The sequence below is a fragment of the Lichenostomus cassidix genome, chromosome 2, assembly GCF_008360975.1.
Source record: "Lichenostomus cassidix isolate B80296 chromosome 2, HeHo_3.0, whole genome shotgun sequence".
In the NCBI taxonomy this organism is placed as follows: domain Eukaryota; kingdom Metazoa; phylum Chordata; class Aves; order Passeriformes; family Meliphagidae; genus Lichenostomus; species Lichenostomus cassidix.
Window position 1 is genome coordinate 123,015,016 of NC_139482.1, and position 15,684 is coordinate 123,030,699.

General features: G+C 40.7%; 2 protein-coding genes across 5 annotated transcripts in view; both read right to left on the minus strand.

Moving 5' to 3' along the window:
* The window catches only part of MRPS28 (mitochondrial ribosomal protein S28), an 82,142-nt gene extending 72,988 nt beyond the window's left edge, over nt 1–9,154 (minus strand). The window contains exon 1 of the mRNA XM_085053089.1: nt 8,766–9,154. Within this exon, the coding sequence (XP_084909215.1) occupies nt 8,766–9,080 (315 nt within the window). The 5' untranslated portion in view covers nt 9,081–9,154. The remainder of the gene's footprint in view (nt 1–8,765) is intronic.
* A 1,078-nt stretch (nt 9,155–10,232) lies between these two features.
* Nucleotides 10,233–15,684, minus strand: part of TPD52 (tumor protein D52) — a 40,855-nt gene continuing 35,403 nt past the window's right edge. For 3 of the 4 annotated variants that reach the window (XM_085053088.1, XM_085053084.1, XM_085053085.1), the window contains 3 exons: nt 14,252–14,293; nt 12,833–12,881; nt 10,233–11,704 (listed from right to left, as the gene is read on the minus strand). In XM_085053088.1, the coding sequence (XP_084909214.1) occupies nt 11,588–11,704; nt 12,833–12,881; nt 14,252–14,293 (208 nt within the window). In that variant the 3' untranslated portion in view covers nt 10,233–11,587. The remainder of the gene's footprint in view (nt 11,705–12,832; nt 12,882–14,251; nt 14,294–15,684) is intronic. The other variant, XM_085053087.1, reaches the window with a different exon arrangement.

Genomic DNA, 15,684 nt, shown 5'->3' on the forward strand with positions numbered 1-15,684 from the left:
GCTCTAGCTCTGAGATAATTTTTGTGGCCTCCTCTGGACTCGCTTCATCATTCATGTACTGGGGATCCCATAACTGTGTGGAGTACTCCAGGTGGGGTCTCACAAGAGCAAAGGATATTTATCAATTTTTAAGTCCACAAATTTATCTGAAAGACACACTTGCAGGGGTAAATGCAAAAGTCTCTGGCTGAAATTCAGTGCCTTGTATCAGTCAAAGCCAGTCTAGATGGCCCCAGCAATCATCTCCAGCCTAAAAACTGGTAGCCTAAACTTCAGTTACATAAGTAGACATTATAATTTCAACAATACAAATACTATGCAAGCCATAAAACCTTCTGGCACATAACTCCCAAAGAAGAAATGTAAGAGCTATACTGCTTCACTGACTTCCTTCTAGGAAGAACAGTGACTAATTAAGGAAGAGTCTACTACACAAAAATATCTAGAGGTATTTTGAAATTCATGTAATGCAGAAATAAATTATTTTCTCTGAAGAGTATTTTCATTTTGTCCAAGTTACAGTTCCTGTTTACCAACTTTTCTCATTCAAAAAAGAAGAAATATGAAAATTACTAAGCTTCAGTTTTACTAAGACCAGGATTTTTCATATTTAGTAGCATTGTCCAAAGGAAAGCAAACACAGTTATAGGAAGTTATAAGGGTTGTCATACTTGGCAAAGAGCAGTGGAAGATTTTGCTTGGCTACAGACACAATTGTTAAGCCAATTTTCCATTGTGAAATTATACTTTTTTAAAAAGTGTTTAAAATTGTATTTTGATTGCAGATTAGGAAAGGATTACATTTCTATTTAAAAAAAAACAAAAGTTTCATCACACACTATTCAATATAAATTTATGTCCATTAACAACCTTCCATCAAGCTTGATATTTTGGTACTCACTGTAATACTAACGCATGAACGTATCATACTCCAAATCAAGTTTAATTTTTGCATACCGAACAACTTCTAATTAAAAACATCTCTGTTGTGCAGAGAATACATGATATGCTTGAATGTATGTATTTGTAAATGTATTGCCTTCATAATCATGAACAATGTAATACTGTGAACTAAGCACATTTTAAAAAGAGATGCAAATAACAATTAACCAAATACATGTAGTACTTAACCAGTAAAATACCATAGTGAAAACTATCTTTGTCTCTCATAATTACAGTTTTCAAGTAGAATCATGTAGATTTCAAAAGAGAAAAAAGATCACTGGAATGGGATTTGTATGCTCTGCATAATATTCAACAGGTTTTCCTGAATTTTATTTTTAATATCAAAACTACTTTGTTGTCTAGATATCTCTTTACATTGTTGTTAAAGCTATTTGCAGCCTTTTTTCTTAAGATGGGTACTTCTTAACCTTATCATCAAGATGCATTATATGAACTGTTCTTCAAACTCATGAAAGAGCATAATTATTCAGAATACTTTGCAAACATATTTCAGTTACCAGTGCCTTACTCCTCCGAACTCAAGTGTAGCAATACTGTTCACAAAAAAGATGTCAATCTTTTCAATTAACAGACTAATCTTATATGTCCTACAAGAAGTATTGCGCTATCACAGTAAATACAAATTGAGGTGATTTTTTTTTAGTCAATTATGGCTATCCCTGCCCATTATCAGAAGAGTCAAAGGTTAACACTATTTTGTTTGAGTCTGGGTGTTTTGGTGTAATATAAAGTGATACACATGACCAAAACTTAAAAATATTCTTTCTTTTCCTGTGACTTTACGTAACTGAGTATGTGCTTAGGAGGAATAGAATAAAACATTAAAGTACACCTGGGGAGGGGAAGGTCAGCACAGCTGTATCAAGAAAAATAATCATCTGCTGCTTCTAGACCCTTTTTTGAAATTTTTTTATCAATCAGCTGCCCATTTAAAACCAGAAAGTCCTATTGCTAACACACTGTAATGCTACCCAAACCACCAAGGCTTACCCAACAAATCTTATAAATGCACAATCTGCTGCACTGGTTGACTCAATACCAGCTTCTTTGTCTTTGTAGTAAAAGGAAGGTTTTTCATTTATCGTCACATATTGACTGGATACACAGCAAAGAAACTGCAAAACGAGACTTTCATAAAGAATTTCAAATGCAGCTTTGAAAATATGCTGTTGACTAAGCTGGTGGATCATTCACTAAACTGAGCTAAGACTTTATTTCACAACATAAAATAGGACAGCATTTGGTCACAATAAAGCTGATTATTTTTCTTGAAATTAAGTAACTTCTACATAGAATTTAAAACATGAAGTATTTATCTATATATTTCTTTCAAGGATAACTTTACAGCAAACATATAGAACATTAGCATCTAAATTAGAATGTAGGTGAACTTACTGGCTGGATTATGTCAAAAAGAAAATCTAACCAGATGAGCACATACAGTCTTAAAAACAGTCCATGGTGTTTTGAGCCCAGTATCGGCCTGTGCAGCTTGACTGCTTAGACAGAACTCTGCACTGCTTCTCTGCACAATTACTGTGTCCTTGCATTTCAGGTTGCCATGCTGGAATGGGACACTGGCAATCTCACACAACAGCACTGTCACAGCTTCAGCCCAACATTTTCTCCATTTATCACAACCCTGCTCTTCCAGCCCCTTTTTTGTCCAGGTTCCTGGGACAGGACAGGATGCTGTTTGAACAGTCATTACAGGAGAATAACTGGGATCTGCCACAGTAACAGGGGATGTAAATATCCTGTTGATAACAGTAACCACTAGGAAGGATTGCAATTCCTTTTAACTGTTCCATTATGGTTACATGCACCTTCTTCCAATTATCTCACATGTAGTTAATCAAGGCTAGGCAGCTGACATGCACTTCCTTTTCTCCATGATACTGGCAGTCCAAAGACAGTTTAATCTTTGGGACTTCACTCTGACAGCCAGTCATCCAAGGCATATCACCTACCACTCATGAGCCTCCAGCAATGCCAAAGCAACTATTTGCCAACCCAGACCCATCTGAAGGAGCAAATTCCAGAAGACAACTTCTCCAGTGCTGTGATCTTCATCTTCCTCATGTCAACCAAGGACAGAGGGCCCAGGGCCTTCCCACATGAATTTGTGTCTCTGAGTACACTGCTGTGATAGGCAGCAGTGACAGTGTTATTGTACTATAATTAAGTCCTCCAAAGGGGCAGCATGCATCATTCCTCTGCTGTCCAACATCAGAAGTCCCATCTACTGCATTTCAGAGAGTGCTGTGTGAGTTTTACAAAATCCTGTCATGCGAGCACTTGTGTCACATGTAAAGCAGGTCGTCCAGCAGACCCAGTTGTGCCTACAGGTGGGACAAACCCAAGTCAGAACAGACAAGTTTTGGTGCCTCAGCCAGAGCATTTGCAAGGCAGAACTGCTCCTCCTTCACAGAGGTCAAAAGAAGGACAAGCCAGCTCATTCCTACTTTAGTACAAACCAGCATTTCAAGCAGACCCAGCTGAGAGGATGCTGAGAAGGCTGTGACACAGTCCTTATTTAGCACGAACCTGAAAGCACCAGGACGTGTTCACAGCATAAGCCAAGTTTCTCAAATGCCGAATTACAATCTGGCAAAGCAAATCGAGAGGAATTTCCAGGTAAAGACTATTCCTTCCAGATTCTGCAAACCCCACAACTGGCAAGTCCCTCCCTCAGTTAGTCAGCAGTTCCCAGCACTTGAATGCTGACCAGAAGATATCCTACCTAAAGCAGAAACCTCTGTGCTTGGCATATAAGTTTTATAAAATGCTGTTATATTTGTAATCAAACAAAGAATGTGTTTAAGTTATTTATTAGCACTAGCAAAGCACTCCAGCCACATAAAGATTACAGGTAACCAAAGAAATATTACACTAGGAAAATTGCAAGTGAAAATTGCACTAAATATTAATCAGCATTTTTGCTCTCAAATAACTGCAACTTCAGAAAAATCACCTTCTAAATGCTAACGTAGGTGGGAAGACAGATTGAGAGAAATATTTCCCATCAATTATTAGATGAAAATAATTCTGAATTTTTTTAGTATTTGATTTTAAAACATCCACTGTCATCACATAACCTGAGAATGCCCAGATACTGCACAAGCAAGACAACTACACATTCTTTATAAACATTCCCCTATACCTTTCAGAAATGTAATACATTCCTTTAAAATTTTCACTTTTGTCTTTTAGTTAATTTCTCTCCTGAAACATGCAGATAAAACAGCTCTTTAAATTACCTATTAAATTTTTTTCATTTTTTTCTTAATGAATATTTTACTCATTAATATCTTACTGATATTTTATTTTTGAAATAGTGACAAGACATTTAAATACACAGATACCCTCCTCAAATTTACAGCAAAGAACCTGTGGCTAAGTTAATTTAAAAATATATATGTGTCGGGAAGAATAAATTGTTATCTCTCTCTTTCAGAAATTAGTTACTGTAATGTACTGATACCAATCCAAGCCCATCTATCTGAACTTTAGACAAAATCAGTTACATTTCCTCGTAATAAATGCTTTCCCTTCAAACACGGTTTTCAAGGAACTAAATAGGAAATTCCTCAAACGTGCAGCTTTTCCTGCGCTATCTGGAAACAAGCGGTGCCCTCTGCTGTGCCGGGCGGGGATGTTCACCCAACCCCCGGGGCAGCATCCCTGCCCAGAGGCTGCAGATCCCTGCTTCTGAGCAAGGACAACTTTCTGTTCGTGCAACCAGTCCCTGACTTGTACCCTGTTACTCTCACACAGAAAAGTCCCCAACAGAGACGTTTCATCACGCTGTGACACATGTAGCTGAGCAGCAGCAAAGCTCACATAGTGATAGCCCATTTTTACCTGAAAGAACACTTGACAAACTTCACCACTCATATTTTAACCATTTTTAGACTATTTAGTTCACAGTGAAGAAAAAAATGGGCATTTATTCTTAATTAGTTACTTCATTCTTACATTTTCTTTGAACTTTGGTAACTGAGCTAAGAACACAGCTCAAAAACCATTTCTCTCCCTGCATCAAAAATCATCACATCCTTCCTAAAGACAAGGTTTCCTATTTTTCTAGGCAAGCAGCTTTAATCCATTAATGAAGGTAACATGTAAAGCATTTGGTGTCCTTCTAAAAGATTTTGTTAAGCTATTCCATAGAGAAAAAAAGAACTTTAAACCTGTCCTTTTTTCTTTGTTCAGTTTATAATGCAAAACTTAAACATAAAAATGCAGAACGGAAACACAGTAAGAAGTGAGTTGCCTGCTGTAGGCAAATATCATGTGGGTTTATACGGATATTTGGCTTAGCAAGTTGCTACCTTTTCAACAATTGTAATCAACATTTAAGTGCCTGGTCTGTAAGTTTCACTATTTACAAAACAGTAACAACAGAACTGTAAATTGAAGGTGAAAACTAGAACACAAACCAGACCACCCAAAAAATTACCAACACAGCAGAGACACCACCAGGCAACTCTGAGGTAAGGTCAGCAGCACACATTGCTGCAAAAAAACTTAAAGAGCTGCCTAGGAAAAATATCATCATGCTTTTTGAATCACCTGAAGACAAACACATGTCAACATGCCCATTTATCAAGTTTGCTTATATTTGCCTAAACAAAGCCACTGCCCACCAAATATCAGCCAGTTCATCCAGTTTCAAAAAGGAAGGAACAGCTAACATAGGAAACCTATACAGGAACATTATCAAGCTCCTTCCCAAAAGAAACACCAAGAATCCAAACATCACCTCTAGCTCTTGGAGGATGAAGCACCGCAAAAGACAGGCAACACCTGTCAGCTGAGATAAGGAACACAAGTTTTCCTCTGATTGTAGCTCAGGTAAGGGATGAGCAAGACCATATTTCTCCTGCTGCAAAGAACAGCTCCTGCAGTTGCTGGGCACCGCAGAAAGGGACTGCAGCTAGAGCCACCACACCCTCTCCTGAGGGAAACATGCTGTTCCCCTTAGAAGGATCTTGTCAAAAGATCTTCTAAATATTTGAGTTTTTCCATCAGCATCCAGTGCATTCTCCTGTAAGTATTACCCAGCTTTACACCAGAGTAGCATCGGGGTTGCTACCAGCTGTGGAAAGTTTATTTACCAAATAACACACTTTCAAGTAGTCAAATATCAGCTAAAAGTGGTAACAATGTGATTTCAAGAAAACTACACAAAACTAACAGATTACACTGCAAATCAGATGCCTTTCATTTTCCTCTTGTTTCATGCCACCTTCCATGGCTAACTCATTCTCACCAAAACCCACTCCCTCTTCTGTACACTCTTCAAAGAGCAATAAGTGAATAAACATTAATCACACTCAGACTCACTGAGCTCTACAGGGGCTAAGAACAGCATGAAAGTAGACTCATGATAATCTTCATCTCATTGTTATGCTTTGAACACCACTAGGACACTGCAAAGCAAGCTACTTTCTTTCCTCTGGTTCAAGTGAAAAAGTAGTTCAGCAAAGTGTAGAGAAATTCAGAGCTGTGGTCCAGATACTCATTTTAAAACCCTAGTTTCATTTCTAGCAATGCATTATTTATATTTGTGTATGCAATTCTGCTTGAAAATGATGTTGTGAATACAATGTAACATTCAAGTTAGTTAAGAATCTTTAAAAGCTTGATAACAATTCATTTACAGATAGAAAGAGAATACGTAGATAGAAAATAATATGTTTTTAGCTACTCACTTCAACAGGAAAAAATGGGGGAAAGTTAATCACCCAAATCCCGAAAATAGCATTCAGTATCTCCTAAGGCTACGTCAACTGACTCTGTTCCTAAACTCTTCTGTGGACATCCCCTTGGACACCACCTGAGCTAGCACCCTAGGTGAGGCAAACCTTTGATCTTTGCACAGCCAGCATTGCTAGTGTGGATTTTCAATGGAAAACAATGTTATAGATTATGAAGTAATTTGGGATATCAGGTCTTGGATTCAGTGGCAGGCATTTCCAGTTCTGCACCTCCAGGACCAAACCAGTCCTGCCATAACAATTCACAGCCTTAATCTCCATACTCTACTGAGCACACTTCAAGTAATCCCTGCCACAGGTGTGTCCAAACACAACTGAAAAAAAAGTTTAAAAAAGATGACTGTCAAGGATAAACACCAGCATGGAATCACTTCCACCACAGGAATAATCAGAGGTCAGGGGTTTTCAGCCTGGAAGAGACATTATGGAATATGTCAGTATATACACAGATCTTTTTCCTGTTTCCCTACATGTCTGCTAACAGGCACTGTCACAATCTGTGGGACAAATCAGCATGACAAAACTCAATGAACTCTTAGAGAAAGTGATGGTTATTCACAAAAACACCACATTTATTTTACCACTCACTCCTTCCCAAGTCCATTCTACTCACATTCCCATATCCCTGGATTCTCAACAAGCATCTGGAGGAAAACCATTTGGGTACTGCAACAAGGACGAAGGCTGCCAGCTATCAAGGCCTCACCCCACCTCTGACATTACTCCTGTTTGGCAATGGTGAACTAGGTTTTGGACAAATCTTTTACATCCTTCAGTAGTCAACAGTTGTTGATGGGGTGGTCCTTTGCTCCAGAATTCTACTTACTCCAGTCTCAATAAATAGCAAACTGCTGCTCACTGTCTCTCTCTCCATGATTGTTTCATGGTGGAGTAACAAGAAAACAAATGGCACATAAGATATGGGACAAAATCCTGGAGTCCCCCTTGTGCAGTTCAGGAGCAGGGTTTGCTCTTGTCAAATCATTCATGCTCCAGCTTATCAGAGTGCAGACCTTGCCAAGCACACCATCCTAATTTTACTGCCAAGGACAGCTTCCCAGAGAACTGTGGTTTTTCACAATAATATGCAGCATCCTTTCAACCCTTGTCCTGCTGTTTCTTCTTCTGGCTTCACACACATAAAATTCTACAGGTGTTTCACTCATAAAAGCCTTTATACTTCCACTAAAAGTCTCTGGAACACTGGTTTAACAGGTCTTTGATCTGACCCGCTAAAATCATTAAGAGATTTTCCACATCCTTCTTCCAGCCTATAAAAAGCCAGAATACAACTTTGCCCACGCAGCTGTATACCTTGCATTCTACACAACCAAAACTGCTTGCATGCTTTCTACCTTACATTTTGTAGGAATATGTTAAAAATAAACATGAGCTGCTCATGCTTCTGCTATTTACTATGCAGGGTGAAGTGCTGAGATGAGAGAATCACAGAATTGTTAGGGTTGGAAAGGATATCTGGAGATCATCCAGTCCAAACGCCCTGCCAAGGCAGGGTCACCTAGAGCAGGTGACACAGGAATGTGTCCAGGTGGGTTTCTGGGTTTTGAATGTCTCCGGAGACGGAGACTCCATGACCTGCCTGGGTGCCTGTTCCAGTGTTTTGCCACCCTCAGTGTAAAGTTCTTCCTCATGTTGAGGTAAAACTTCTTGTACTTTAGTTTATGGCCACTGCTCCACATCCTGTCGCTGGGTAGCACTGAAAACACTCTGGCACCATCCTGTCGGCACCTGCCTTTGAAGTATTTTTACGTATTGATGAGATCCGCTCTGTCTTGTCTTCTCCAGACTGAACAGGCCCAGCTCCCGCAGTCTCCCCTCGTAAGAGAGATGCTCCGGACCTCCCATCACCTTTCTAGCCTTCCGCTGGTGCCTCTCCAGCAGCTACTCGTGTCTCTCGTACTGAGGAGACCAGAACTGGACACAGCACTCCAGATGTGGCCTCCCTAGGGCCGAGCAGAGGACGCTGCCCCGGCTCGATCCCCGTCGCGCCCTCACCTGCCGGGGGCCAGAGCCCGCAGTGCCGCTGCCCGGGCGCTGCTCCGTTCGCTGCGAGGGAGTGTCGGCGGAGCCGGCAGCAGCCCCGCTGCCCCTGCGGACCGCGGGTACCGCCACCCGCCATGGCCGCGCCGCGCAGCCCCGCAGCGCCGCCGCCATCACTGCCCGGGGGCGGAGCCTCCACCCAGCGCAGGCGCAGCGCGCGAGGCTGAGGCGGGCGGCGCCATCTTGGGTGAGGGCGGCGGGCGCCGCGCTGCCCACAGGCAACGGGGAGACAGAGCTGAAGCTGCGCCGGGGAGCGGCGGGGTTGGACATCTGCGGGAATTGCTTCAAGGAAAGGATGATTACACACTGGAATGTGCTACCCGGGGAGAGGGTGGAGCCACCGTCGCCAGAGGTGTTTAAGGGAGGACTGGACGTAGCACTCCATAGAATAAGCTGAGCTGGACGGGATTCACAAGGATCAAGTTCAACACCTGGTGCTACACAGGACACCCCACGAGTCACACCGTGTGACTGAAAGAGCTGTCCAAACACTTCTTGAATTCTGTCAGGTTTGGTACTGTGACCACTTCCCCGGAGAGCCTGTTTCAGTGCCCAACCACCCTCTGAGTGAAAAACCTTCTTGTTATATCCAACCTAAACATCCCCTGACACAATTTCCTGCCATTCCTTTTGGTGCCCCACTTAGTGCCATGGTTGAGTCGACAGGGTTGTGTTCGGCCGTAGGTTGGACTCGCTGATCTCAGACGTATTTTCCAGCCTAATTGTTCTGTGATTACCATGCCAGCCCTGGAAGGTCACAGCAGCCCCAAGGCGACCTGCACTCGTGGGAGGGAAGGTGTGGGCAGAGGAAGACGCAGCAGAAGCTCCTCGGAGTGCACTAATGTGTTACAGTAAAATGATGCTGCCATCATGTTCCAGAAGAACCTGCTCTACTTGGTACTGACCCAACAGAGGAAGAGCTCTATTCTCTTTATACCATTCAATTCTCTCTTCCTTTGTTCAGGCAGAGCTGTCAGAGGCTGAGGGAACAAGCCAACCCCTTTTCTGAACTTCACGATGTAACCAGGGCAGTTCAATTTTATGTAGTGGCAGAGCACTGGAACAGGCTGCCCCGGGAGGTCATGGATTCTCACTCGGTGGAGACATTCAAAAGCCACCTGGACACATTCCTGTGGAACCTGTTCTAGAGGTGATCCTGCCTCAGCAGGGAGTTTGGACTAGATGAACTCCAGAGGTTCCTTACAACTCTAACAATTCTGTGACTTTCTAATTTTATATAAGCCACTAGAAGGCAGCCTAGGCTTAGTCTTCTCTAGACATGTCAAGCTCAGCCACGTAGATTCCCCCCACTACAGCAGTATGTATCATCACTGCTTTGAACCAGACTTAGAGGACTGTTTCAATTAGAAATAAAATTTCCTTACTTATTTACATTATCCTCCATGTTCACAGAACAATACATTCCTCACATACAGGTTTTTATTAAGGTTCTCACATGTAATTAAGCATACATTCTACATCTGACATGCTAGCAAGGTTGTCAGGAGCCAACTTTTTTCCTCCAGACACCTGTGGCAGATGAAGTTTCATGGTTTCCACACAAACGTAGCAAAACTTTTTTCCAGTTCTAAGCACAGTGATAAAACATTCTAACCCTGTGGCAGAAACATACAAAACACAAGAAATTTGAAGAGTATAGCAGACAAAAGATGTAGGAGGACAGATCTTTTAAGAGAGCTATGCTGAATGATGACACTGTGCACCTCTCAAACCAGACTTCTGGGGTCAGGAACAGGGATGCTGCTTGAGGTACAGGCCTTAAACACATAAAGAAGAGTAAGATGGTGTAGCAGATGTTTTCAAGGGTCAGCCTACAGGTAAACATTAGGATTTAGGAGCAATTCGCTTGATGACTAAAAAAGAACCATTTCTGGGCTCAGGCTTATTCTTCCAGTCCATGCTTTGTTCATGTGTATGTGATACCACCACATGTGAATGAAAATGAATCTATTTGAGACTGGTCAAATGTTCAGAAGAGTGTTACCTTACCACAGCGACATCCTGTACAAAAAACAAGACTGAAAATGTTATGGTAACTGAACCAAACCAGCACTATGAGACATCTTGCTTCCATTTGCATTGGTCAGAAGTTTCCTAGGTGGATGATGCACAGACAAATGGGTAAGTTTTAGATGTTCTGTATTACCTATCCACACTTGCTGTATGAGGAACACACTCATAAGACAGTACATTCCTACCCATGTGTGATCCTGCTATAACTTGTGTAAAGGCTGCTGGAACTGAAGTCTTTTCTTTAGCTGGAAGTGATCCTTCCTCCTTGTCTGGTCTCCTAGTCCAGTGACCCTTGTAGGCAACACTCCACTGAAACAATCACAAGGGAGCAAACTAACAAGCTTCAGTTTGGCAGCAGCAGTAGATTCATAAGGATTAAGTTGAGCAGTAGTTACAGATTGAAAAGAAACGATATATCAACAGTATCTGTACAATATAATTAACTTCTCAAAAGAGGGTTTTTTTCATTGCTATATTTTAAAGGTTGCCTTCAAATTACAGGTAAGTCCTTTAAATGCTTGAAAGGCATAGAAATTCCCCTTCCCACACAAAACCCCAAACAATGTATTTTAGTTTCAAAAATATTTTGAACCCACGAACAAGCTTGGTATCAGTTAATGTGGTAAAATAACTACGTGCTAAATAAAAGCACATCAGGTGGAAAGAGCGCAGAGAATGTTACAAGTGTGCTTGGTTTTTGCTTGCAGCATCTGGCAGTGGGTAGCAGGACAGAGGCAGGAATCTCAGTGGGTCTCTTCCTCTGTCTGTTCTGCAATAGTTTCTGTGGCACTGGCATTGGCAGCAGAGTTGAGAACTTCTCCAAAGTCTCCCCCAGCAGGTTTGCTTCCTCCAACTTTAGACTAGAACAGAGAGAGAGAGCCCCAACATAACACAGTAGTTACTTGGCATGCCAGATATGCTTAACTGTACAAAACCAGTACCTCAGCAGGAGTTTAATAACTCTCTTCAACAAAGCAACTTTTCTAGGTCTAAGAGACCTCCACAATATTCTTTAAACAAATCTTTACATATCTGGCAGGAAACACTCACCAGCAGATTAACACAGCATTCTCCCTTTGACTTTGAGATACATGAAGCAGCCCATATTCCAGGGCTGATTCCAGAGTCCAAAGGTTGACATGCCCTCACTTACAAATGGATACAGATATGCACCCTTTCAAGCCATTTAGTATTTGGGAGATTCAGAGTTAAAACTTGCTTCTCTATTTCTCAAGAAATAACTTCAAACAGTTTTGAGTCTCAAAAGCAATTCCTGAGATTTTTGGCAGAGCAGAGAAACTACTTTACTTTCCCCAGGTAACAAGTTTGTCTTTTTATTTCCCTCTACAGCACACACCGTGTGGGACTGCAGGGGTGTTAATGCAAATCAATTGCAAGAGAAGGCCTAGTTCCCCTTGCTATCATTTCCATGCCTCTCATCCAGCCCAGTGTGCCCAGGAGAAAAGTCAAATCTAGTTCCAAATACACAGATTAGTTATTTTTAAAGTGAGTTTTTACCTGGAGAAGTTATTAATGTTGGTTTCTGGCACTTGAGGTTTTTGTAAGTAAAGTTTAAATTAAGGTGCAAAGGCCTTTTTCTGTTATGCCAGAAATGAGAGATGCACCCAAGCCATTCTCCTGTGTAGGATACTAGTCCCTAGAAAGGCATGAAATAAAAGCCTAGACAGTTTTGGATACCTAATGTTATGCATTAATTATATTGGATACCTAATAATAGCTGTTTGGGCAGGTTAGCTGGCTATTAGTTCTTCTAAAGGCAACCTCCTATACAAGGTGCAGGCAGCCCATTATTTTATTTGCAAATCATCGGGCAGAGAAACCATTTCCACAGTACTTAAAAAGATGTTCATCTAAGCACCTCTTCAACAGTTTACCAGTAACTAAAAAATAGGCTGTCCAGAGTCTAGTTCAGTCTTTTGTCCACATCCACAGCTCCACAATCACCAAGGTGTTTTAGTAATACTTACCTTTAGGTTTTCAACTTTTTCCTCAAAGGATTTGAAAGTAGGAGAATTTCTAGGAAAATAATAAAAAAGGAACCACGGAATTAAAACCACATCTAGTTAACCTATAAATATCACAAAACAAGCTGACAGTTAATTCTTCCCCAGAGCAACACAAGTTTTGTTTGGGGCTCTTGCCCTGTTTAAAGATAGCCTAGAAATAGTTTATATCTGGATCTCCCCAAGTACTACAAAATTAAAATTCAAACATACTCAAATTGCATGCTCGCTTCCATCTTTGGCAAGTAAGCATTGCCAGGTCCACCAATGGGATCCTTCATATCAACATGGGAGAACTAGCAAGTATTTTAGGTTTAGGTTATTCCCAGTGATTTCAAACACGTTTCTGGCTTAAAGGATTTGTTCAGAAAATCTTCGTCATCACTTCTGGTTACCCTAATACATTATTGCTGAAGAAAGCTTGTCAGAGTTTTTCGCTTTTTATAGGAAAACTAGTTCAGTTTAATTTGCTACATGTTCAATTAATAAAACATGGTTCACAGTGGCATTTTCTGCTAACATGTTAAATTTAAGGGAGACTCTCCCTTGCCTTTAAGTGCCAGAGGCAGCTGTAATGACAAATGGTAAATTCTGCATATAAAGACAGCTTGGGATTTGCAATGCTGAGGGCCAGTGTATAATTCATTAGGGTCAGAAGAGTGGCTTTAATGCTCCCAGTAGCTGTCACTGCCATGTGCAAATTTGTGCAACCCTCTGTACACTTTTTCTGCCTTTATGTAGGATGGAAAATGCTTGCCTTCAGTGGACCAGGACTAAAGATTCATAGCAGACTCAAAAATGTATTATATAAATATTAGAGATGAGGGTGTTTTTCAAAAGAAGTCTACCGCTTCACTTCTCCCTTTGATTGGCATTTGTGTAGGTCACCCACAGCAGCACTCTTTCCTTTGGGAGAGCACACAGTGACACATGCATCAGACCAGACTCTCTCAGGAGATGGAGGGACACAGTGCCAAACAAGGGGAGAGAAAAGGCAAGCACCCCAAATCACCAAGAGACTTTTTGGGAATCCACAGTATTTTTTTCACTCACTTTCATCTTCAAAACATAAGCCAAGCTACTGCCTTTCAAACTTGGAATCACTTAGTAGCATTACATCCTAACAGACAGGGAAAAGCTGTTATAGTTTTCCAAACAGTACGGAAATGCACTTGGTCACATTCTAGATGTTTGATAACCACCTCCATTGAGCAGAAACAAAACAGAATTTATCCTACATGTTAGTACAGGAAATCCACTACAAAGCTGGGTGGGTTTTTTCGTGTTTGTTTTAAAACAATGTTAGTTGACTTAAGTTCAATTTGACTTGATTCCATACATTAAAAAGAAATAAACCCAACAGCTAGATTATGCATACATTACCTCATAATAGGCATACTAATTGAATGTTGTATGGAGCGTATACTAAATGCCAGCATTAAGAAAAAAGAAAGCAAAGAGTTAGTTTAAGTATTACATTGAGAAGAAATTGGCTTAGAGAGCTGACTTCCATAAACTATCTTTGGTAAACAGCCAAACAGTCTTACACAGTCTTAGATAGTAATTGCTTGGGTTTGCTTTTTTAAATTGCTTAGCCATGCACACACACACACACACAAGTACATCAGAGCAAAAGCTACAACAACATTTTTCCCTTTTAGAAAGATTCAAGTGCCATGCTTGTTAGTACTTGTTCTGCTTAGCTGCAACAGTCTGTCTACTCCTTAAGTTTCTCAAGCAACAGGAGTCATGCTGCATTTACAGTTTTGGCAATAGCAAGTAGAAACCAAACACTCAGAAGTCTTATCAGTCAAAGAATCTTCCTACTGAAAGAATTCTCCTTACATCCAGAAGGCTTCCATTTCAATTCAGTGAGTTTTTCACACTCCTCCATACAAATTATCTACTCATTAATATACATTATCCAGCAAAAGCAGTCACATCAATCAGTATTTATGCTGGGAGCAGGGATAAAGTCCTAGTCCTGTGTTCTAAAATTCATGGAGGATATCTATAACCTGCCAGTGTTGATATTCAGTTACTGTTTGTCTAGCAAGAACACACATCTACTCGTAAAAGGTGACTGGATATAGATTAAGGAGCTCCCAAAAAACCTCAAGATTACCTGGTATCTAATTTAGTTCCATACAGAAAATCACTGTTTACGATCAATACAAACAAACCTTACATGTTAAATGTTTCTTATCAAATACCACAACAGTAACTTAGAACTATTACAAATGATGATCATAGTTTTTCGCAAATATATATGGAATGTCGAAAATTGTCTGGGCTTTATGATGTCTTTCAAGAGAATACTTTCCAGACAGTTTTTGAGGGAGGAGAGGAGCAAAGGTAAACAACTCTCTCATAAGATCCACTTCCAAGCTTTCCATTAATATCACAGCACAATCAATGTGAGATACATTCACAGAAGAAAGAGAGTTTTGTGTTTATTGCAGAACAAGTTTTAGGAGATTCCTTCTGAGGGCTCATCAATGAAACACAGTCATAGGAAGAAAAGCAACACACATAAAAAGTTCCCTTGGGTTGGGATCCCTTGAGGCAGATGCACAACTGTAGGTTGATTTCTAGTTACAGTGTGCTGGGAATCAGATACACAAGGCCTGATATTTTCCTGACACACATCAGTAATGCAGAGCCATGTTTCATTTATTTCCCCAATTCTCCTGTGTTTCATTCTTATGGATGGGCTGGCTTACACAGGCTTTTCCAGAACACAGAGAAGCTGATTGTCTTCTGAACTGTAATTTATATTCCTGACTGTGATGTGGATTACTACAAATTCTTGTCTT